The sequence below is a fragment of the Leuciscus leuciscus genome (assembly GCF_965113295.1).
Source record: "Leuciscus leuciscus genome assembly, chromosome: 20".
NCBI classification, from domain to species: domain Eukaryota; kingdom Metazoa; phylum Chordata; class Actinopteri; order Cypriniformes; family Leuciscidae; genus Leuciscus; species Leuciscus leuciscus.
Window position 1 is genome coordinate 18,043,891 of NC_138744.1, and position 25,745 is coordinate 18,069,635.

Below are 25,745 nucleotides of genomic sequence, written 5' to 3' on the forward strand. Positions count from 1 at the left end.
GATGAATTGGTGGTCGGAGAGAGAAGCAGCGCCGCTCGCTGATTAAGGCCCCCGGGAGGTTTGCTGGCTTTGTCGAGATTTCCTAGCACAGTGTTTCCCAACCCTGGTCCTGCACAGAGGCCTCCCCAACAGTACACTTTTTAGATGTCTGACACACCTATTTCAGGACTTTCAGGATTATAATGAGTATAATGAGGAATGTGTGCTGTCAGGGTGCGCAGGAACAGAGCTGAGAAACATAAAACACTGGCTCTCCTAAGATCAGCCAGTTTTGCTTCTGCTGTTGTTCTGTATCATATTGGTAAACAATGTTTATTGACGGGAAAAATATATAACTGTCTGTGGGACTTTAAGGGAAATTAAGGGAATCTCAGGTGTGTCCAAAAACAAATACTGCATTTCTGCATATTCTGATAATAATCAGAATTTGGTCGATTTGTAGTTGTAAGACAATAAGACAATAAGTAATAAGCCAATATTACAGTTTATAGAAATCTGAACACATCAGCTCACATATGGCTTTGTATATCTTAACTGAACTTTCATTCAGAATTGTAGGCTTGCATGTTCAAACAAAGGTAATTAAATAATAGGGGTTCAATCAACCTGAATTTGCCCTATTAAATACATTGAAGAAACACATATTTATTAGCCACTTTTAAAAAATCATGAAATTTTGCCGTTTATTGTGCTCTTGTTTGAATGAATCATGAATGCATGACAGTTAATGAGTTGATGTTAAAACTTTATTTTACAGTGTCATTGTTACACGTTACATGTAGTAACTGTATTAATAACTATAAATTATGCATAATTAGTTACATGCAATTAACCCTCATTCTAACCCTAACCCTATAGTAACATGTAGTTTATTATTATTACTCAGTACTTAAAGTATAATTACACTGTGATACTGACACCTCAAAATAAAGTGTAACCGAGTTGATTCAAAAGATAGATCACCCAAAAACTCTGTCATCATTTACTCACTCTGATGTAGTTCCAAACCTGTATGATTTTCATATATGTGGAGCACAAAAGAAGATATTGGAAAACAAAAGAAGAAAAATGTATTTTGTCCATAGAATGAATGTTAATGGACTCGTTGTTTGAACCCCAATCTAAATGTCTTCATTTATGTTTTGCAGAACTAAGAAATGCATGTTAATTGGAACATGAAAGTAGCCTAATTATGACAGAATTTTCATTTTTGGGTAAACTTGTTTAGGTTATTGTCCAAAATATCTATGGCATGAATAATTAGTATTTCCAAAAGAGAGGTCATGACAACTGTTCGTTTATTCAAAATATTAACCAGCATGGAACTTAATCAGAAAATGGTGTCCATGCAAACGTGGTTACTGATGGGTTGCCTTTCTTTTTTGTATTAATATGTTAAAACTGGGTTTGCTGTATTAATGAGCACCGTTAACGGTGTTTTAATCTGTTTTAATCTGAAGTGAATTAGTATTGGAGAGAGATGTTTTTAGCTCGTATCAGTCCATGTGTGATTTTACCTTTCAGCGAGGCAAGCACAGGGGTACGGAACCGTTAGAGAGAGAGAGAGAGAGAGAGAGAGAGAGAGTGGGGGTGGGGTGGTGGTGATGTGAGAGTTGTAACGGCTCCGCTCGCGCTTCAATGTTGCGGGCAGCGTGGAATCAGAGCGCGCGAGCGTATGGGAGGAGAGCGTGCACGAATAAGATATTGGGGTTCCCAAATAACGGGAACAGGCAGACAGACAGACCAAAACACGCAGGCGGATGGACGGAAATATAGGCAAGTGTTCTTAAAAACCAGCGACATATCGAGCTCTTTTCCCCTGATGTTTTCGTGCTTTATTTATTTGTTTGCCTTATTTAGTCATGTATCGATTGATTGCGTTTTAATTACTGGCGTGTGACAAGGTGCGTGGGAGGAGGGGCGAATCCGGCGAGCACGTTGAGTTGCCTTATTTTTCTATAGATTTTTTATTTAAATGAGCAAAATAAGCAGACGATTTTAACAACGTTTAGTGACTTTGTGTAAATGAATGTGTAGCCTGTAGCTGCTAGAACAAGGAAGAGAGCTATAGAAGAGCTAGACCAAATAAATTCACCAAAAAATGCACCACATATCCAAGTAATAACAATATCCGCTGTCTTTTATACGTTATAGCCTACAGTCAGGGTGTGACATCTTTTTTCCTTTATTATAATAAATGCTGAAAGGTCCGTTTATTTTACAAGCAGATAACCAAAGTTAAAGCGACTGCAACCAAGGGGTGAAGCAGCAGGCCAGCTGAACAGTGTCGACAAGGACAGAAACACTACAGGAGAGAACGGGAGAATCGAGATATGCAGTTAGAAACGTTCGCAAACATAGTAATTAGCCTATATGCCTTTGAGTGACAGATACATATAGCCTATATGTTCGGCAAGCAGATCGAACAGTTATACCAAATACTGTAGCTTAATACCAAAACGAATAGACAAACGTGAAGTAATAGTGAAATAACCCACGTTTGTCTTGTTTCAATCCGTCTATCCGCCTGTGTGCGCGCGCTGGGAAAATACAGTCGGACTGCGCGCGCGTCTGCGTATCTATGCATGTAGATCAAAAGTAAACTACAAGCGAAAAAGGAAAGTATAAACGCTATATTATGAATAAACAGTTTTATGTCAGAAACGCCAGGATCACAGACGGAACCCAATGATTTAAGTGAGAAAAAAAGCCTATCTTGCCACAACTGCTAAAATAGCAAAGAAAAAAACAACAACAGCAAAAGAGCATCTGATAAGAACCAGACAAGAAGACGGATCATGTTTGTTCCTTTGCCGGTGCCGTTTGTCTTGCCAAGAACTGCCTCTGATCTCCACGCCTGGCGCCTCAAGTCCCCGCTGGCTCTCCGCTCTCACTCCGGTAAGGCTTTCTTCCACAACAACCACATTTTTTCCCTCCAATCCCGAATCCGGTGAAACCTCTTTAGTTCATCCCACTCCACGGCATAATCCCCGTATTCACCGTGTGAATGAAACATCCTCATGTGTCGTTTTCTGTTTGTGTCGCGCGCGCTTGCCGCCTTTTCCAAAATTTCAGTTTAGTCCAAACGACGCGAGTCAAGTTTGTCTACAGCAAAACTAGCACTGCACTGTCGCGCTCCGAAATGCAGAGCAGGTCGGTTTTGTTTTGTTAAAGTGTTTCCTGAATATATTCCTGTCTCTCGTTGGGCTCCGCATCCGTCCGTCTCCTTCTCTCGCCTCTGCCTCTGCCTCCGTCTCCCCCGAACTAAACTCGCGGTGAGCTGGGAATATTCATGCCAACATATCGATCTCCGCAGGATCGATTCCGGGGCCGGCGGATCGAGGGGAGAGAGGAGAGAATCAGAGCAACTGCAGAGAGCAGAGAAATGAGCATTTGTGCTATTTAAACATCTTATGTTAGTTGGCTCACAAATATAAATGTATAGTGTGAGGGTCATGTATAGACATTTAGTTGCACGTGGGATCGGCTATTGCGTTTTGAATTGATGATCACATACATCGTGCATAATGTGATTTGCACCTCGACTTTTGTTATTAGAGAAGGGCGAAGTGCAAACGGACGACTTGGTCCGTTATTGTTTTCTTTGCGGGAACTTGCCGGTTGTTCGGTGGCCACGTAAAGATGAAAACAGAAGGAAGGAGGATGGAGAAGGAGGGCGGGGGTGGAGTAGGAGGAGATGGGTGTTGTCTGAATTGAGAAGAGGCATAACTGCATAAGCAAGCTGCTGTTTACTGGGCATGTGACTGTCTGAGAATACAATGAAATGTTCTGTAATTTTATAAAGAAATTATTTTCTGGATAATTTATGCAGTAGCCATGTATATTCTATTATTTGGATTGCATATGGGAAAATTAACATTTCATTTGGTGTGAAATGTGGAGTCTATTGTAAACAGCATGTATTATTCATGCAGTTCTAATGAACTCGTATTAATTGAGAGATTGCATGGAATATTTGGAATGATAATATTTGGCTACTTTAAAAATATATATATTTGAAATAGGCTACATGACTATTTGGTTATTAAATGGTTATTAAAAATTAGAGGATTTATGATACAAATTATTGTATCATAAATCATTGGTTTTATGATTTATGATACTCCCCCCCCCCCCCCCCCCTTTTATACACAAGTTATGCTTCTGCCCATATGCATATGTGATCTTTCTCCTTATGATGAAAATCAAGTTGATGTCAAGTTCGTCCATTTTTATGCATTCAGAATATGCACAATGGAAAGTGTTGTGCCTTATTTTTGGTCAGACTTTTTTTGCAACCTCATTTTACCTACAGTGGTTAGTGGGATTGCATTGTTCTCTGTATGATTTTACAATTTCATATTTTGCGTAACTTACAGGTAGCCTTAGAGGTATTCATAGGCTTTCTTTGGGACTGAAGAATGATACAGGATGGTTAAGGGGAAGGATAATGAGCCTCTTCCCCTCAGAGATTAACAGGGCCAGGGGAGAAGAGGAGGAGTTTCATGCCCCTTTCGCTGAAAAATAGCGAGTGTCAAAAGAAGATAAAAAAGAGGGCAGAAAAAGAAAAAGCTGTGGACCACTAAAGGAAAGTAGGTGCAGATGACAGTGAAAAATGGGAACAAGTATGGAAAACCGAGTTTGAGAGGGAGAGGTGATCTTGAGCTCTAGACTCAGATTGTATGGCAGTTTCTCATTAGTTATGAAGGATAAGCAAGGCTGTAATCTTTGTTGTTTAGATATACATACTTAACACTTATTTCAAGTGGGTGATTGGCATATGGAAAAATATTTCATTAAAAATGTACAAATTTTGGTTTGCTTAAATATTTTTGATTAAGCTTTAAACAAACCTTCACAGTCAGCTAAACCTCTAAAAAAGCAGTCAGCTAACCCACTAAAATCTGAGAGCAGCAGTCCTTATTTCTTCATCTTATGATGTCAAATACCATTACGGCCAGCTGAAATATCCATATCTCATCAAAGTCTCTTAATCACCATTAGAGAGAGCAGAACCTATTTAACTATTATCCAGTTACTAATATATGCAGCTTTTACACCCTCCATTAGAAAGCGGATATAGACATGGACAGAGGCAGAGAAAGAGATAATCAAGACCTGTTCTTGTAAGTGGTCTCGGGAATTATTGCCATTAACTGCTCCATTAAAGTTTTATGTGTGTTACAGTAACAGGCAGCTCCAGGCGGATGAGAAAATATTGACAGTGAGAGAAAAAGAGTGCGCAAAAAAAAAGTCTTTTTTTAATTTCATCAACAGAGAGAAATAACTACTATATTTAGTCAACTAAGAGAAAATTACTTTAAAATTAGTGAAAGATAATTAGATAATTGTCTCATTGTCATAATCATTTGGTGAAAATTAACAAGTAAAATTAGTAAAAATGTTTCACAAAATTACAAGATCAATAACAACATATGTTTTTACATTGCTTGAACTAAGTTCATTGTACATTGTATTAAATAAGTTAAGCAATTTTTCACTTTTTTATAAGTTATACAAGATTCAACTCATTTTTCAAGTCAGTTTAATGTAGTATAAGTTGAAATGACAAACATCCAAGTTCATTGTACTTAAACATTTAAGGTGGTGTGGTGTTCATGTAAATTACAATGACAGGTGACATTGGCAGAAATGGAATCCATATTTTTTGTAGCTACTAGTTATTATTTATTTTTTTTTTGGTATAGCTAAATGCTGTGTTTGTGTGAGCGAATGTGAAAGAAAGTGTGTTTATGGATTAGGGCGAGTCCTGGTGTTAAGATGATTGCCAATGACAAAATGTCAGCTTGGGTTTGTTTGTAACATAATGGGGAATCAATAGATATAAAGAAGATGTCAATAGAGAATGTTCTACTGCATTTCACTCTTTCTCTCTCTCTCTCTCTCTCTCTCTCTCTCTCTCTCTCTCTCTCTCTCTCTCACACACACACACACACACACACACACACACACACACACACACACACACACACACACACACACACACACACACACACACACACACACTCTTCCACCATCTCTTGCTCTGATTGATATTCCATGTCGTCACGATGTTCATTTAGTGACAGTACTCCCACAGGTCTTTTAGTTAGTGTTAGTTTTGGCAGAGGAGAAATGTGTTTGCATCTGTGTGGGTTGACCTTCTGTAGCGTATTAACACTGACGGCACCCTTTCCCTCATTAGCACTGCTGCTTTTCACTCTGTAAGAAATTCCCTAGAGTTCTTTCCACCCAGTGACCATTACAAACACACACACACACACACACACACACACACACACACACACACACACACACACACACACACACACACACACACACACACACACACACACACACACACGTGCTATTGTGTCTTCATTCTGAGTATATATACAAACAGAAAGACATCTTGAGACTGGTCTCTAAACTGCTGATCAACATTTTGGACTAAACTCTCTCCATTTAAAGCTTAAAGAGACTCACAAGTGCTTGTAAGGCCGCACTGTATTGATATTCATCAAACATTCTGACTCTAAATATTAAACTTCTGCAAATAATTCAGCCAAAATCACTAAATGTCCTTTAGTGCAGTACTCTCAGAAAAAATGGTACAAAAGCTGTCACTGAGACAGAACCCTTTCATAAGTTTCTAATACATTTAGGTACTAATATGTACACTTTAGCTATGAATATGTACCTTTGAGGTACTAATATGCAGGTAAATACGGTACAAAGGAGTATTTTTTAAAAGGTTACCACCCCAGTGACATCTTTTGTACCTTTTTTTCTGAGAGCGTATGAACTTAGAATGTAAGAAGGTTGAATTTACAACCTTATATCGATTGTACTTAATAAGCAGTGATTGGTGTAATGCATTACAGTATTTAATTACTGTAATTTGATTTCTTTTTGAATAAGGGATTATTTAGGATTTTTCTGTAATTTAACTACAGTTAGGCTACTTTTGATGTAATTGCATTGAACAATTTTATATAAAACAAGAAAGATTTAACATCAAAATGTAACTTCTAATGATAAAATTTATGTTTTTAATGTAAACTTCTCAGTTTAAATACTTTGGTCAGATTAAGAATAATTTATGCAATTTTATATTTATTTAAAAGAATTTAAAGAGCAGTTTCATGTCTGTTTTTGTATTGTTCAACTGGTCGAAGTTGATATGGGATTAGTAATTAGTGATAAGTAATGCAATCATTTTTGAGAGAGTAATTAGTACAATAATCTAATTACACTGTTAAAGATGTCATTTGTAGTTATTGATACAATTTTTACAGTAACTTACCCAACACTGATAAGAAGCCGTAATCATGTAGCCTAAACATTGTGTTCTTTTGTCACTTCATATACAGTACATAAACAGTTCATTTGTTTTAACATCAAGAATTTCAAATTAAGTTAAGTTTTTTCATAATCAAATTATCTTTATGCATGAAAATGTTCTCATTGGTATAACGACATTCAAAATATACAGTATACTGCACGTGAAGAGGTTGTAATTTTGCATACTGGGCGTCTTTTTTTAAAATTGAACAACGTTTAACTTGAGTGCCATGTATTTAGAATCTGCGTCATGCGTGGGACACTTCAAAAGATGTCAAACTAGAGCAACGGTCCAACATGAGCATCTAGTCCATGTTTACATAGAAAAACAGTGGACTGCAGAATGGCCCCTTACACCACTGTTTCCAGGAGGCACACCAACAGTACACATTTTGGATGTCCCTCTTATTTGACCCATTCATATCTGGTCTTGGAGTCTCTACTAAAGAGTTTAATCTGGTGAGAGTTTGAAAATGTGTTCTGTTAGCTTGCCTTCATGAAAAGTGTTGGGAAACACTGCCGTACGCTGCAGTGATTGTGTTGATTCTTGCGTGGGGTCGGGTAAAAATGACGCATGCAGCCGCAAAGCCGCTGTGGTGCAGCATTACACTTAGACTGTTCCAACCTCACATAATATTTAACATTATTATTAATCTCTCTTTCTGGGCTCCTCCTCTCTCTTTCTCATACAAAAACACACTCTGGAGGTGTTGGTGGCTACATGATGGCACAAAAGTAGGAGAATTGTTCAGACAGGCCCTTAATCAACACATCTGTGAGAGACAGCACCTGGTCAATACACCCCCTACCAGTACAGCAGCACTCACACAGATTCTCCACTGCTGTGTTAATTTAGTGTGATTATCTGGCTGCACATGTGTATTTGTGTGTGTATGTGCACATGTGTTGGAGAGGGAGAGAGAGACATTGTTATATACAGAAATGTTGTGTGTGTGTAGATGGATGGAGGGATCGAGACTTGACTGAAAGATGAGTATAAATAGACATGAATGAATGTATTGATATTGACATGGCAGGTACATAGTGGCTTTACTGACAAACTGATGTACTGAGAGATATTCAGATTACCGTGTGGGATAATAAGATGGATGGATTGACACAGCAATACACTACTTTTTAAATCTGCCCCCCCTCCCCCCTTTGATGCTGTTAGGTGAAAAATTGGCTTAAACCAGTGTAATTTGTCCTTTCAGCAGCTGCTGTGTCTGTGTGTGTCTGTGTGTGTGTGTGTGTGTGTGTGTGTGTGTGTGTGTGTGTGTGTGTGTGTGTGTGTGTGTGTGTCTGTCTGTGTGTGTGTGTGTGTGTGTGTGTGTGTGTGTGTGTGTGTGTCTGTCTGTGTGTGTCTGTGTGTGTGTGTGTGTGTGTGTGTGTGTGTGTGTGTGTGTGTGTGTGTGTGTGTGTGTGTGTGTGTGTGTGTGTGTGTGTGTGTGTGTGTGTGTGTGTGTGTGTCTGTGTGTGTGTGCACATTTTGACAATAGAGAATGTGTAATAAAAGCTTGCTCTTTGATTATGTCCTTCACTCCTCATGAACAAGCTCAAGACCTAAATCTGTTCTCTTCCTCCATTTCATTTAAGATTTATAGCGATCAAGGTCTCCTGTTCACATGCAGGGCTTTGGGAATTTATTTCAGGTTTTTTTTTTAACCCTTTTAATGGTCGTAAGGTTGTCTGGTGTCATGTTTTGATGATTAAAAAAGCCAATTATTAGTATTATTAATCAGCTAAAATTCAAACAGAATTGTTATCTAAATTATAGGCTATGATCTAATAGATTCAGTTTTTAGATTACATTAGTGGCCCACTGTTACAGTGTAGGTGTTATTTATAATAATACATGCATTAATTGTTTGGCATATTTCTCCCTGGATGCTTTTGAGAAAATATCAGTAAATAAACTGTTAGGGGGTGACAGGATTACTCTTCCTTCTTTGTACCATTCCTTCATCCTTTCATGCCCTTTAGTTTTATAGTTCTTCTGGATCCTGAAGTTCCTGTTTCCCTGAGTACATTATTTACTGTTAAAGGGATATAGTTCACCCAAAAATGAAAAACATTCTGTCATCGCTTACTTACCCTCATGTCGTTCCAAACCTGTATGCATTTCTTTGTTCTGTGGAACACAAAAGAAGAATGTTGGTTGGTAACCAAATCGTTTTGCTGGCCATTGACTTCTATTGTATGGCCAAAAAATTTAAAATAAATAAAAATTAAAAAAACACTGAGACGGTGTTCTAAAAATATCTTCTTTTAATGTCCCACAGATGAAAGAAAGTCATGCAGTTTAGGAACAATATGGTGTTTTCATTTTGGGGTGAACTATCCTTTTAATCCTCGCAAAACAGCACAAGCTGCAGTAAAATTAGATAACAAATACAGTTTTACCCCACTTACAACCACACACATTTTTAACTGACAACACAAGCCGAAACCACCAGCCACCTACCCGTACAAATCTTGTAATTGGCCACATGCTGCCTTGAGTGACAAGTATGATCATCAATCAAATTAAGATGGAGAGAGGGGAGGGATGGAGCCCGACTCCCCAGACAGGCTCCTGTTAACAGGGTTTCCTTCAATCCGGGTTTATCGATCAATACGTGGCTTGCCAATTTGTACTCTGCACCTGAGTACATAAAATGCCTATTGCATCAGATTACTTTAAGTTTATATCCATTATGCAGCATGTTCTCATCACTTCTTTAAGAGAAAATTGTTTCCATTCACTTGCTGTAGTAAAAAGGCACCAAAATACAGAGATGTTTTGGCTTTAATTTGACAACCGTACATGCTTTGATGGGATAATTGTGTTCCCCGTGAGCAATTTGCACTGTGAGTTTATTACCATCAATGCATACTAGCTTAATTGGTGTCCAGCATCTGATGATGCAGATGGACATTAAACCAGGAATGTACCGTATCCGAGGAGACGTACAATGAGGGAGCTTAGGCAACATAGCAGAAATTATTAAAGTCATAAAAATAGGTTGAACTGCAGATTTTACACTCTCAGAAAAAAATGGTACAAAAGATGTCACTGGGGCGGTACCCTTTCAAAAGGTACATCTTTGTACCTAAGGAGTGCATATTAGTACCTCAAAGGTACATATTACAACTTTTTTCTGAGAGTGAATGAGGAACTATTTTATGGTTCTCCGAAATACTAAATTCTGACGTTGATCATGACATTCAGTGTCTGATATTTCCTAATGTTCACCGTCATCCATGGCAACGCTGTCACCAGAAAACTGAAATCGGTGCTACTTTTATGTCTCTCGTATCACATCGCGTACTCGCAATCTCTCGCTGCGGCTCAGTTAACGATTGTGGTGAAAATAATCTCAGATGACTTAAAGGGATAGTTCTCCCAAAAAAGAAAGTATACTCAACCTCATGTCGTCCCAAACCTGTGTAATTTTCTTTCCTCTATGGAACAGAAAACAAGAGAATTTGAGAAATGTCTGTTGTTTTTTATTTTTTGTCTATAAAATGAAACTCAATATTAACCAAAACTGTTTGATTACCAACATTCTTCAAAATATCTTCTTTTTTATTACTATACAGGTTTGGAACGACGAACTTATCCCTTAAATATTAATATTACTGAAATGTTGTTGCATTGTTTGTCTGAGCTAGGCTGATTGTTTTGTACGTTGTAGTGGATTGTTTTGATTTTTTAGAGGAAGCTACTATGCAGTATTATAAAACCATTTCAACTCAATTTAATATTCCATAACTACATATTTCTTTCTTTCTTTTATTGCTGATAGTCTCCCTGCGTCTTGGCCCTTATTTTCCGATAATAGCCGTCTGTCTGTTCATTACCCCTTTCAGACAATAATGTGATTTCTAAATGGTGTCCCTCACAAATGCAGTTTGCCCTGTTTGTCTGTTCTCTCTTTATTGTTTTGATGTTACGGTGTGGGATGTTTAATGGGGTTTCTTTATAAAGGCTTATCTTCTACCCTCTGTCCTTCTCTCCGTATCTCTTGCTCTCTCTCCTCCAGTCTTGGTGTGGCATGATGGAGGGATTTTTAAGGAGATTTTTTTCCGTGTTCATTGGACGTTGATGAGCTCCTCTGTCTGTCGCTGCTGGCCTGTCATAGCCTCAACACTGCTTATAGCAAAATCAATCGGTCTCAGTCACAGAGGGTGAAAGAGACGAGAGCGTGAGCTAGCGCTCCGTTCACACACACGTTCGTGTATCCAAAGTTTATAGCCAACAAACACACACTTGGTTCAACTCCTGCCCTCCCTCACATCTTGAAGAGAAGAAGATGGGATGAAGGGATGGAGGGAAAACGCATGAAAGGAAAGGATGACAGAGGAAGAGAGGGAGCTATAGAGCGAGGGAGAGATAGTAGCATTAAAATTCATGGCTTTTTTTACTCTCTGTGCTGAAAAATCAATAGTGTTTACTATGAATGAGAGGAGCGCTGGACAGCAGAGCTGGGGGCAGATAGACGGGGGGAGAGAGGGAATGGGGAGCGGGGGGGTTGACTTCATTACTGGAGGCAGAGGCACGAGAGGTCAAGGTTAAAGACTCAACCTAGCGGGTAGAAGGTGGGGGTAGTCTACCATTTACCCACAATGCTGCAATAGTATTGTGGAGTCAGATACAACAGCCCTATCAGTATAAATGAGAACATGTCGGTTTGGGATCCCTGCTTTCTCTATCTCATGCACCCACCGCATACACTCGTGTTCGCGTGGATAAGCATCTGTAAATTCACATTTGGATGGTCCTGGAACTAGTTGGATGTTTTGTACCCAGCTGTGTTGCAGCTGATAGCGGCATCTGCCACTTTTGTAAGTTTTAACGAACCTTAACGCCTCATGCGATGCGAAACACTCCGAAAAGCTAAGGGGGAAAGTCACTATTAGAGCCTGGAAAAGGTTGATTCTTCATCAGCCTCTTTGGAATATATATAGACAGTTAAGGGCCATTCACACCAAGAACGATAAATATAAAAATAACTATATTAGCGCCCACACCAGCAGAAGATATCGTTCTGTTTATTCTAATTGTGGGTGCTTGTCTGCCACTTTAAATACTCAACCTCGTTACAGCAGGATGGATTCTGATTGGCTGTCAATGTTTTAATGTTCATCAGCTGGATAAAATCGTTTCTCTGTGCTGTTATCGTTATAGCTGTGGCGTGAACTCTGCTATCCTTTAATATTGAGAAAGATTTTTATCTTATCATTCTTAATGTGAACGGGCTTTTAGACTGATTTAAATCTCTGGTGTGGGTTTGAATGCGTTTATATTTCAGTTTAAAGGAATATTTTGGGTTTAGTACAAGTTAAGGTCAATCGACAGCTCTTGAGGCATTATCTTGATTACATCAAATTGATTGCATCACTTAAAAAAAAAAGCAAAAATCTTACAGTGAGGCACTTGCAATGAAATTGAATGGGGCCAATCAGTAAACGTTATAATACTCACTGTTTCAGAAGTACAGACACAAGACAAACAATATGAGTGTTAACATTATTTTAGTGTGAAAAATCACTGACTAACTTTTTCCGTGTAAAGTTATATCCAATTTTACAACTTTGTTACCATGAAAGCGTAACACCTGAAACCTTAAAACTGCCCTAAACATTGCAAGAACAACTTTATAGCTCAGATAAAATAAGTTTTAAAAGAATTAGGGGCCATTCACAAGTAACGTGTTTTTGCGATTAAAAACATGAGATGAAATACAAGGTCTAGAGATGCATTTTTAAGCGTTGAACTTCTTTTAACTTGAGCACTGAGTCATGCACGAGACGCTGCAAAAGATGCCAGCGCAACAGTCAAACACGTCCGTCTAGTACGTTTTCAAAACACAATGGAAAAGCAGCGCAGTGGACTGCAAAAAGGTCTTCTGTGTGAATGGCCCCTTACTGTAGATGCTTTCATAAATTATAACCTTCACAGTTCTGCTTTTAAATTCTCAAAAAACTGGTCTGCATTTACTACCATTGTAAGTGTCTCGCCATAACCTTGATCTTTGTGGTATCAACATTATGCTACAAATACTGTTGACTGGGCTTAACTTGTATTGAACCCAGAATTATACTTTTAAGTATGAGATGAAGGGTTCTTTTCTGAATTGGAGGTGAGATGGCTACTGGAGTCTGCTAGGTCTAATGGCCTTGCAAATCTCTACCCCTTTATTTTTCTCATTTGGTGGAGAGTATGTGTTTTCATGGTGATATATACAGTACTCAAGCAGTTTGATATTGAAGGAGACTCATGAATGATGTAACAGGAGATGCTTGTCTTAGGCCCGGGTGGATGTGGCTGCAGGAGTATATGGGATATAAATGGAAATGTGAACTTTTACATCAGCATAAATTTACATTAAAGCCATATGATTGGAGAACATAGCACTGAATAATTTCCTCTATGATGGCTGTCAAATCTTTATTAATCAGTTTTCACATTAGTTAGATTGTGTGTGAGTTTTACAGATACTGAGATTAATATCAAATGCATTAGAAGCCCAGCGGCTCATTTCTTTCATTATTTTGTATTAGTAGACAGTAAGATGGATGTGTAGAACAGGTGAACAGGCACACAGGCTGCTCTGCGGGCCTTGACTTATATGCCACTGCTGCTGCTGCCTTAAATAATGTAATAATCTAATATTCAGAATGTCATAATGTCTTATTTAGTTACCTTAACTTGCCCGAACACATTATCCAATGAGCTGTATTTAATATGACTTATGTAATGTTGTTTATAATGTTCATAAGATACTATATTGTGTGTTACTATCTGCTCTTATGTCTCATCCTCTTTTTCTCTCCCTCCCTTTTGGGGCTTTCCACTTTTTTTTCCTTTGCACGGCAGCACAGGATGCTTTCTTATTCTCTTTTATTTCTTCCGCTCTTTTTCACCTTCTCTCTTTCTTTCTCTCTCTCTCTCTCTCTCTCTCTCTCTCTCTCTCTCTCTCTCTCTCTCCCTCTCTCTTTCTTCGTCGTCTGTTCCCTTAGCGACCGTTTCCAAGGCACCCACTCCCAGTGGCTGGGGGAGGGGACCTGTGATGTCATGCATGCATAACTATACACACCTGAATTCTCCTGTTTTTAATCTTTCTGCTGGACTCTCTTCCTTTTCTTTTTCAACGCTTTAGTATTTCAGACCCAGATGGTTCTTCTAATGTTGTATTTATAGCCTCTGTTTATAAATTCCGTACACAAACTGCAAGATTATAGTTATTTGACCGAGTGTTTGTTTGTGCTATATACATGTAAATAAGTATTTACTCTGGTACATTACAATGCACGCAGACTCTGTGTCCTTGCCGTATCCGTTGAGATCTGATTCATATTAAACAGGCCTTTATCAGTGCGGGTGCTATAGTGTGTGTGTGTGTGTGTGTGTGTGTGTGTGTGTGTGTGTGTGCTCATTCGCTTAACCTTGCCTCATCTTAGGCTAAGGTTTGTCCCCATGATGCAATCTGATCTCATGTCTAAGTAACCTTTAAATTATTTAGAGAAAAAAAAATACTTTTCTTTAATTAGTTTGAAAAGAGTAAGCTGTATTTGAATAGACTAAATATAAACACCTAATTCTGGCAATCACAACAGCTGTAAGTGGCTGATTTAATGGGATAGTTCAGCCAAAAAATGTAATTCTTTCATCATTTACTCACCCTCAAGTTGTTTCAAACATGTATGAATTTCTTTCTTCTGCTGAACACTAAAGAAGATATTTTGAAGAATGTCGGTAACCAAAAAGTTGACTTCCCATTCACTTATATAGTATTTCTTTCCATACAATGGAAGTCAGTGGGGTCCATCAACTGTTTGATTACCGACATTCTTCAAAATATCTTCTTTAGTGTTCAGCAGAAGAAAGAAATTCATACAGGTTTGGAACAACTTGAGGGTGAGTAAATGATGAAAGATTTGTCTTTTTTGGGTGAACTATCCCTTTAACTCACTCCTGTGTTGACATCGCTCCACCACCCCACCTTCCACTTTTATTTTCTGTTAGTTCTATTTCTATTATTAATTATCTTTTGATCGGGACCCAACAATGCCATTAAACAGGAATGTGTGTTTCAGTCAAAGTACATTAATGCACTTTTAAAATTCTCAAGTGAGGAATGTATAACATGTTTACAGCTAGACTGCCTATAGAACAAGGAATAAATAATTCAGAAATATTTTTATTGGCACCTATTTAGATAGCTCTATAATAAATAATAAAAGTATGAAATATGATATGCATATGGATATTATGTGTTGTTTGTTGTTGTCTAATGGTTCTGAATTTATTATCAAAAAGTAGAAATAAAACAATTAAGAATTGTTTCTGCATACTGATTTTCTGGCACTTCAATATAATAATAATCCGTATCAGTATTAGTTGTGAATTTCTTTTTTTAATCAGTAACAATGTAAAACAAACAGTTGTAAAAAAAAAACACATCAATAAACAAAAAAAAGTGTTGATTATTGCACTTCTTCTGTATTATTTGTTTTTAAACATGCATTTAATGCATTGCATGAACAAATGCATTAACATGTTCATGTTTTAATAGTCTTAACCTGAAAACGCTCTCATTGTTTAAAACTTTGCTTTTAAAACTCCAGCTAAGTTGCACTAATACATGCTTTTTGGACAATGTTACATTACTAAGCAACAACTGAGTCAGAGGATGTAATGAATGTTGTGTTGTTTCTGGTGTTAGCTGATGAGGGTCACGGTTACTAGGCAACGGCCAGCACAGTCCGTAGATATGCATTCAACTCCTAATGGGAGCGGAAAAGGGGGAGTGTGTGTGTGTGTGTTGGGGGTCAAGTTTGTCTGAAAGGGGATTAATATTTTGAGAAGGGGCAAGCAGTGGCTCTGTCTGCACGGCTTGTGTCTACACAGTTCATTTGATGTTACTCCTCTTTGAAGCTTTTGTCCCGGAGTTTCACGCATTTCCGAGGAAGAGAAGTGGCCTTGGCTACAAAGTGCCCAACTTATATTCAAACTCAACTCACACATTCAGTCTGTATAAGTTGCACACAAGTTAATGATAATCATGCACCAGTATTTTTTTTATTTTGACTCACTTTATTAATATAGGCAAAATAATACACGACCAAAGAAAAAAATATTTATTGATTTTTAAAACAAGTTCATTTTGTTACTGTAAAATGTGTTAGGCCTAGTGGTAATTTTTGTTTATTGTATAAGGGCGTAATGTCAGGTTAATCAGTACTGCATCTGAACATGACAGCCAAATTTAGACATTTGAATGCATGTGCTGGACGCTTATAATCAGTATGATATCAATAAGAATTCTTAAACATTAATTCAGATCTTTTTATTTCATGCAATAAAAAGTATCATAAATGAAGATATTATAAATATCATTTTATAACCTACGTCGCACATGTTCTCGTTTTCACACTTGATTTTGTCCCTATCTCGTTCCCACCCTATTGACCCTCTTTCCCCAAACAATTCCCTCTCTCTCTCTCTGTCTCTCTCTCTATTGATCGACACATAGTGAGCTCTGTTCTTCACTGTGCTGCCTCCCTTTAATCAATACAGATAATTGTCTGCTCTCTCTCTTTGCCAAATACTCTCTCTCTCTCTTTCTCTCTCTATCAATGAACCCCCTAACCACCCTAAGTCTGGGATTCCCCCTGTCTTAATGACCAAAGGTAACCTGTTCTCTCTCTCTTTCCATCGATTGGCGTGGGAGCGATTGACTCACATGTGTAAACATGGTGCACGATTGTGCTGCGTTGAAGTCTCTTCAACTATTCCCATGTGGTGGTTATAGAGACAGACTTTTCAGTGTTTGTCAGGCTAAAATCATGTAATCAGATTCATATTGGAAGGTCACACCATACTGATAATCTATGACTAGAAAAGAAGAAATATCAAATATAAACCGTTATTAAAGATTTATATTTATAAAGTTTTAAACTTCAGTAGTCACTCTGATCATGCTGTTGCAAATAAACATGTTTAATATATTTTAATATATCACTTTTTGTGGATAGAAATAGTATTGATTAGAATGAGATCAGGACATGTTGCGTGTCAGATTTGAATCTGCATTTCCCACATGAGCAGGCTAAAACTTGATCGTTAATGCAGTTGCAAATATGAAATTTAATTGTAATAATTTATTTTAATATATTTTGATTTAATGTTGTTTTGTTTTAATAATATATTTTGTATATTATAGCACTTTTTATTGATAGTGTTAATAGAATTATTCTGGAGACTGGGATCATGACATGTTGCAGGCCAGATTTTAATCTGCATTTCCCACATGATCACCAAGGCTCAAAGTTGAGGAGTCACTTTGATCATGCTGTTGTAAATATAACATTTTAATTATTATTATTATTTTTTAGATTTTACACACACACACACACACACACACACACACACACACACACACACACACACACACACACACACACACACACACACACACACACACACACACACACACACACACACACACACACACATATAATTATGTCACTTTGTATTGATAGATACAGAATGAGAGGAAATGACTTGGGAGACTGGGACCAGGACTTATTGCCAGCCAGATTCAAATCTCCATTTTCCACATGAACAGCGAGGCTCAATTTCTGGAATATGTGCACTAGACCACTGTATCTTTTAACTCACTCTATAAGGACAGAGGAGATGTGCAGATATAACTTTAAATTCCCCAAGGTCAAAGTTTAGTCTCTGCAGGTCAGGCTTTTTCTGCAAGGTAATAGAGAATTAATATTTATAGTGTACTATGTGTGATTTTGGATAGCCATGGAGGTACCAGAAAGCATTTTCTTCGTGATGGCAGTGTGGTTTTGTTTGGTTGAGGTGTGAGAGAGAGAGCAAGAAGGGGTGAATAGGAAGGTGAGATTCTTGTCTTGCCAAACTCTGATTCAAAATGATGAATTCTGTGAAGAGGGAGATTACAGGTGATATAGGCCTCATTCCAGAGTGTGACATCCCACTGGGATCTGAACGCATAGACATACTGTAGTAGAAAGGTATTTCTTTGGTGTTAGACACAATTCAAAGGACCAGTGTACAGTCTTTGTTGTGCATCCTTGTTTTCACGGTTTATGTGAACTATATAGTCCTGGACTTACACATGAAATCACTGATTTCAACCAACATATTTTCATGTGCTATTAAGAATATAGAAGATGTGGAATAACAGTGAGCTGAAAGGGGGATAAGAGAAATGTAGCACTTCATATGTATTCATAGGCTATTGAAATATTGATATATTTTCTTTGCTTTGTGTTGCCTCTTTCTTTATCAGATTACGTCTCCTCTCGCTTTCTCTCCCTCTTTCCCAGTCAAGCCTCAAGGATAGAAACCTTGAATTAGAATTTCAGAGGCAAAGAAAGAGAAAGAAGGGGGTAGGGTGGGGTTGTGCTCTTAGGGAGCGGTCGTTGAGAAAGTGCCTCTAATGGGCGTCTGTGCGCTCCCCCCTGCCTAGGGCCCCGATCGATACCGACTCAGAGCAATAAAGCTTTCCCCTGTCATCTCCACAGAATACAAAGCAGTATGGGGAAAGAGAGAGAGAAAGAGAGAGATAGGTGAAAAGCTGTTCCGCTAGCCAGACCGATTTCCTACACCCCCCCAGCCCATCTACCCCCATCTAAGAACAGTAGAGCCCCTACCCCCTCTCGTTCCCTCTCTCTCCATCTCATAGTCCACCTCTCCTTTCCCCAAATGTAGCACGGGTCCCCTGTGCCGGCTCTGACTAGGTTTTGATATCTCCCTGCGCTCGGGAGGAGAGAAATAAATAATGGCAGAAGAAACTCTTATTTTAGTTATTATCACAAACACAGAGACAAGGACGGATAGAGAGAGACGTCCAAGTGGGGCATAAAAAGGAAAGGAAATTAAACAATAAAAGAGGTAAGAAATGGCAGCTGGAAATGTATGGATAGACAAAAAGAGAGAGAGAGAGTGATGTAGTTTAGGAAGTGAAATTGGATGAGAAGAGAACGAAAGGGGGAATGAAGTGATACAAAAAGGAGGGGGGCGGAAAGCGAAGGAGAAGGGGATTATGGGAGAAAGAAAGATGGATGTTGTGATAAAGATGGAAGGTGAGTGGGAATATTGATGAGTAAGAAGGATAGACATGAGACCGTGTGAAGGGGAAAACGTTGCACTAAATAAAACTTTTTACAAAGAAAAATCTAATAAAAAAAATCTAGGTATACCAGTCAACCTCACTAGTTGACCATCGTGACCCGTCCTTCATGTCAAAGCAAACGGTTCCTCTCGAAAGTGACAGTGTAGGTGTGAACGTGTGTGTGTGTTTGTCCTCCATCACCGTGCGGTTGTGCTTTTTCTGTGTGACAGCTCTGGAGTTGCTCCGTCATTACGCTGCTGTCAACCTAATAACATCTCTTCCTCATCTCTCAAAAACAACACTTTCTGTGTGAATGTGCGTCTCATCTCTTTTGTTGTACCCTCACCCCCCATCCTCCCCAATTCAATCCCTCATTTCTTCTTTTATTGGAAAAAGATGGGATGAATCCTTCATCTCTCTTGCAATGCTCTTCTGTTATTATACTGCAGTATAGGGCTGGGCGAGATAGCTAAAAATATTATAGTGGTCAATTTCAGGATTTTGAAGTTATTTGATATATATTTCTAAATGTATGTACTTGCTCTGAAATCTGTGTTTATGGTTCAGAGGACCCATAGTTTCACCAAAAAATCACTGTAGCCAATTAGATTAAAAATATTTGTGCAAAAAAAGGTCAAATAAAGTAAAAAGTTAAAATAATGAATGTTTTCCAAACTGTTTTTGATTAAATCCATTTTTAATATATAAATATAAAATATCGAATTACTTTCATTTCTATGCACAGTATAGCAACATTATATAACAAATATAACAATACAGCACTATTTGACTAATTAATATTTAATAAATTATTAAGAAACTAATCAATACTAAACAAATAACTAAAATTAATATATTATATACCAACTTGTTACTGAATTTAAGGCAAATCAAAAATTATGCAAATTAATCATTACATTTTAAATGAAGCATCATCAATTCATTGAAATGGAAAGTTTAAACTGATTCACAGAAATGAATCAAACTGTCCAACTCAAAAGGTTTTGTGAGGTTTAAATCAGAGTTTAATTTATATATATATATATATATATATATATATATATACTGTACATAATACATTGTGAAAGTAAAATCGTTGTATAGATATTGTGAATATTTGATAAACTGTAACTGTAACTGTGAAGGTTGCCAGTTTGATTCAATATTGTACCAATAAATAGTTCAGTTCCGTTTGACCGGCCATTTGTAGAGACCAAGAGCACGGGATTGGTGGCTCTTTTTTTCCGCTAACACACATTTCCTTCTACTTTCTAGTCTTATCTTCCAAGTTTTTCATTTATTTTCTCATCTCTCTTCATCTCCCCCATGTCCTTTTCTTTCCCTGTGAGATTTTACTATCAATTCTCCCACTGTGCACTTCTTTTTCAAGTGGCCTGACTCTCTCCTACATCCGCGTTCCTTCCTGTTCTGCCGTATGAATTCCTCTTAGCTCCCCTTATTTCCCCCTTTACCTCTCTGCACAATAATAATGCTACTGATAGAAAGAGGCCCAAGTGTGTGTGTGTGTGTGTGTGTGCGTGTGTGCGTGCGCGATTATTGTCGTGTCGGGAGTCAGAGGAATCGATCGATGCAGAAATATGAGGGTCTGTGTCAAAAACAATAACCACCTTTTCCCCAGGCACACACTCTTTCTCACACACAGCTGCGTTCACACACAGATATAAGCCTAAATATTAAACATGCACACATTCATTCAGGGGAAACGATACTCAGCCCTCACATTACAGGAAAAATGCTCCATTTCAGATAGGAAAACTTATCAGCTCAAGAGCTGCTCTCCGTTTACCATTTCACTGTCTGTCACAGGGGTAAAAACATACACATAAGCACAGACAAACACACACACACACACACACACACACACACACACACACACACACACACACACACACACACACACACACACACACACACACACACAAGAGACCTTTCACTGCTGTTGCCTGGCAACGTGGGCCAGTGACCAATCACAGTGCAGAGCACTGTCCAGTGATGTCACAGCGTCTGCTGACCAGCAGGGGAGAAAGACAGAAAGAGGGAAAGAAAGAGCAAATGTCTGGAAACAATTTAAAAAGAGCATTTTTATCATTACATTACGGGACACGCTGATAGTTTAACAGCTGGAGGAGCGAGTGGGAAGTGGGGGGAATGGACATTTGTGTTTATGGAGGTGAAGAGGTGGACGTATCAGCCTGGAATGGTGGACGGAAAGAAAGCGTCTCTGTAACTTTATCAGCATTAAAGACTAAGACACATTTGTATTGGAGTGAACGCGATTGCATCTACAGCGCGAAGAGTGTTTGCTGTGTGAAATAGTTAGTATCTAATCACTCACACACATACGCACGCATGCGGCTCCGAGCTTTGACAGCTGTGAGATTGATGGCTCTCTTGAGGCCTGGAGCTCGCACTCTTAAACAGACAGCTGATCAGATAAACATGGAGGGAAGGAGAGCGAGAGGAACGGATGAAGAATCATACTAGCTTTTAAAAATCATAAGGGCAGATTTGCTGGTGGATCATGAGATGTTCCTATTTGTTTCACACATGCATCAGGCTGCAAGTCATCACATAAACTAAAACTGATGTCATTACGAGGAGTGACGTTTCCACGTAAGCCATGTGATGATGGGCCGGTCAAATGGCCTGAGACCCCCGTGACATATGCAGACATGTCTGTCGTGTGTGACCTCGAGGTCATGAACTTTAACCCCACCAGCCGCACTGCATTCGCCCAAGCTCTCGATGACCGTGAACCTGACACTCTGCTCTCTTTGTGTGAAACCACAAAACACATAAGCTACCATCTGTATTCGTTTGTGATGTGTAGAAAATATATCTATATTTATATAGAAATAATAAATGCAGTGTGAGTATAACCAAAAAACTGTTATTTCGGGCCTGTATAGGTATGAACTTTATAAGGTTATACAGCTGTCTTTTGTTATATTTGTCTTTGAGTGTGTGTCTGTATATTAATGAGAATCTAAACTATGTTGTTTTCACTTTAATGTTTCTTTGAAATAACCAGTAAATTTGAAATGGAGCGCTTATCAACTAGGAGATTCCAGAAAAACTATTCTCAACATAATAATAAAGTGAGGCAATGCCGCCTCTTAGTGTTGAACATACAGTACTGCAGTCTTTTAGATCACCTCATATGTCCTGGACTTGGACTTTACCTTGACTGTAAATAATTTCAGCACTGTTTCTTAAATCCCCAGAAAGAACGAGTCATTACATCTTGTTCTTTTTAACTGTTCTATGTTTAATAAACATTCAGTATTTAAATATATCTAATAGTGATGAATATTTAGGCATAAATGTAAATGCTCAGATGTAATGCTTTTACATCACTCCATCTACATTATCTTTATGCCTTAACACCTTAAAACTTAGCGTTTAAACAATATTTACTAAATATACAATATCATATTGTGTACATGTATATGCTAAAATCTTCCTTTCATGGAAATACAAAGCTTTTTCAATATATATTGTATTAGGATTTTTTGTATTAATATTATATCTTTATTTAATGTTCAAATTAGTGTTATTAAATAGTCTTAAATTCGCATAAATTTCAGAAAATGCAAATACTTGCGAAAACTAAATGAAGACATACAGAACCAGTAAAATGTGACTGTTTCTCATGAACTTTTGTTTAAAATGCTCATGCTTAAATACATTTTCTAGACAAATTGATTGAGTCGACGTATTATTTTCTTTACAAAAAGATTTTTTTAGTGATTTGAATTGGACCAAATAGTGAAAAGTATCTTCAACACTTCAAAAAAGCATCCCAGGACGTACCTCTACTTGTGTTGTTTCATAGCATATAATAACTTTACTAATTTTCTCAAATGTGAAAAAAATAAAATAATAATAATTAAATAAAAATAATGATGTGTCCACACTGTTCTCTGATGCAGTGCATGTAGTTAGGACAGTTTAGACATTTCTATTTCCAATCACTGAACAGTACAGCTTGTGATCCATCCCTGCTTCCTGCTTCAGACACATTACAGTTTTACATCACAAATGTTTTATAATGCTTGTTTTGCTTTTCTGCTTTGTTTTGGGCTCCTACGGGGTGATTCATGCCCCAGTGCGGACGTGTGAGGTTGGAAAAAAAGCCGTGTGAGCAAAGCGTCCTCATTCTGTATTTTCTGATGGAGGCTTGTGTTGTGACAGATGTGTTGATATACAGTAGAGATACGGCGTGACACGGGTGAGCGAGAGAGACCGAGAGAGTCACCGCAGGACTCGTGAGTGACTCTTTCCAACAACCCCAGCACTTTCCAGCGGCACAACTCTCCCCCTCTTTTCACCTCTATCTCAACATCTGCTTATTTTTCATCTCTCACTCCTCACAGCCGCCTTCCCACTCTCAACCTCTTTCATCCTCTCTCAGTTCACCTGACCCCACTCTTCAGCCCACCGATCGACAGTGCTTCACTTCCTCCTTCGCTCGCTCAGCATCCTGCCCGCCTTCCTTAGACCTTTATCCTCCAAAAGCGACCGTCACATAAATTCGCCCGATGAAACGACCTGTAACACACTCACGAGTTTAAAATGCATTGTATTGTAAATGCAAATGTGACGTGTCTGCTCTGACCCGCTCCATTCCTGCTCTCTCTGGGTCAGGAAGTGGGCAAGGAGGGGGCGGAGGTGTGGGTGGGTACAGCGTAGAGAGGAGGTGACGGAGGGAGGAGAGAAGGAGGAGTGGAGAGTTCCCCCCCACTTGTTATCAGTTTGTTCCTCCTCCTTGGCCGCCAAAGAGAAGCGGAGAGAGTGAGACAGAGAACGAGTGTGTGCATGTGTGAGAGAGGAAGAGGACCTCACTGAACGAGTGCACACATATTCATCAACATGACAAAGACCGGTCCTGTTGCATCCATGGATTATTCCCATATGTGGTTGCCAGGTATGTGTCCAGAGCATCTGTGTGGTTGCCAGGTTGGTCTCTTCTGAGTTTTATTGATGGATTCGTTAGAAATGCAGGGACGTTTGTAGCCATCAGACCAAGACGGTCAGCTTGTAGAAACTGAAAGGAAGTGCTATGCAAAGTTACACAAAGTCTGAAATTCCAATATATATATATATATATATGTCTTGAATTTCAGAGTGTGTTTTTTTTTCTTCTAGAAATAGAGGAGTTTATGTCACAGTGCTTTGCGAATGGATTCAGATGCATTATCTGTGATTATTTTAGCACTGAAACTTAAAATTTTGTATAAATTGTTTTATTAAATATTTTTAGTTTGAGATTTTTTTTTTCTTCCAAAATTTTATTTAATTTGAATTATTATTACATTTTTTTTTATTTATTATAAATGTGACTGTGAGACATTTGGCATGCGTGGTTTCAGTGTTCAAATACTTTTTGGAGCCATTGTGAATCTCTTTTTCTAAGAATGTTCCCAGACTTCAGGCTTTTCGGGTAGTCAGATGATGTTTATGCGCTGCAGTTTTCACACATTTGAATTTGAGTTGAAATCTGGGCCAATGTCGGACATTCACCTTCATGTTCGATCATCGTCCTGCTGAAAGTTCAGTTCAGCGGACAGAATACGATTTTTGTGCTGTATTTCTCTGCGTTTTGTGCCATTTATTTTCCCATCTACTTTAAGATGCCCAGTGCCACAGCATGACGCTTCCACCACCCTCTTCACTGTGAGGATGGTGTTTTTTAAAGTGTGTCCAGTATTAAATTTGCACAACATATATAACGTTTAGCTTTTTGGCAGACCCAAGGTTTTCTTTCACATATTTTTTTTTGGAGTAATGACATAGCTACTGAACTCTGTGGCTTTTCTCGCGAGTCTCTTGTTGCCACAGTGAGGTTTAGTGGGCATTTTTAAACTATGAAATCTAATGCTCTCATTGTAGCATTTGTAATTTAGTCAAATGTGAGAACTGGTCAATGATCTGATTTTTACTAAGCACTGCTTATTAACTGGTGTTCCTCTGATTTCTGTGAGGCAATCCTCTGAATAATTTACATATCTCTGCATTAATTTCAAAGGCACAATTGTTAATATTGTTAAAAAAGATATGTTTTAATACCAGATACACAAAAAATAGTTTTTCCTCTTCTGAAATCTAGCTTTTAAGTGCTTTACATCAACTCCAATTTGTGGTATTATGTGCATAAAATCTTCAGGTTATTAGACTACCATTATGTATATCTAGTTTTGTATTTTTTAAAATTGCTGATCCATCAGGAAAATTAGCTCT

At 38.2% G+C, this 25,745-nt stretch overlaps 1 protein-coding gene across 3 annotated transcripts in view; it reads left to right on the forward strand.

Moving 5' to 3' along the window:
* Window positions 1–2,715: 2,715 nt before the first annotated feature.
* pou2f2b (POU class 2 homeobox 2b) overlaps window positions 2,716–25,745 on the forward strand; it is a 37,407-nt gene continuing 14,377 nt past the window's right edge. For 2 of the 3 annotated variants that reach the window (XM_082149062.1, XM_082149063.1), the window contains exon 1: window positions 24,273–24,432. In XM_082149062.1, the coding sequence (XP_082005188.1) occupies window positions 24,378–24,432 (55 nt within the window). In that variant the 5' untranslated portion in view covers window positions 24,273–24,377. Of the gene's footprint in view, window positions 2,899–24,272; window positions 24,433–25,745 lie in introns of those variants that run through there. The other variant, XM_082149064.1, reaches the window with a different exon arrangement.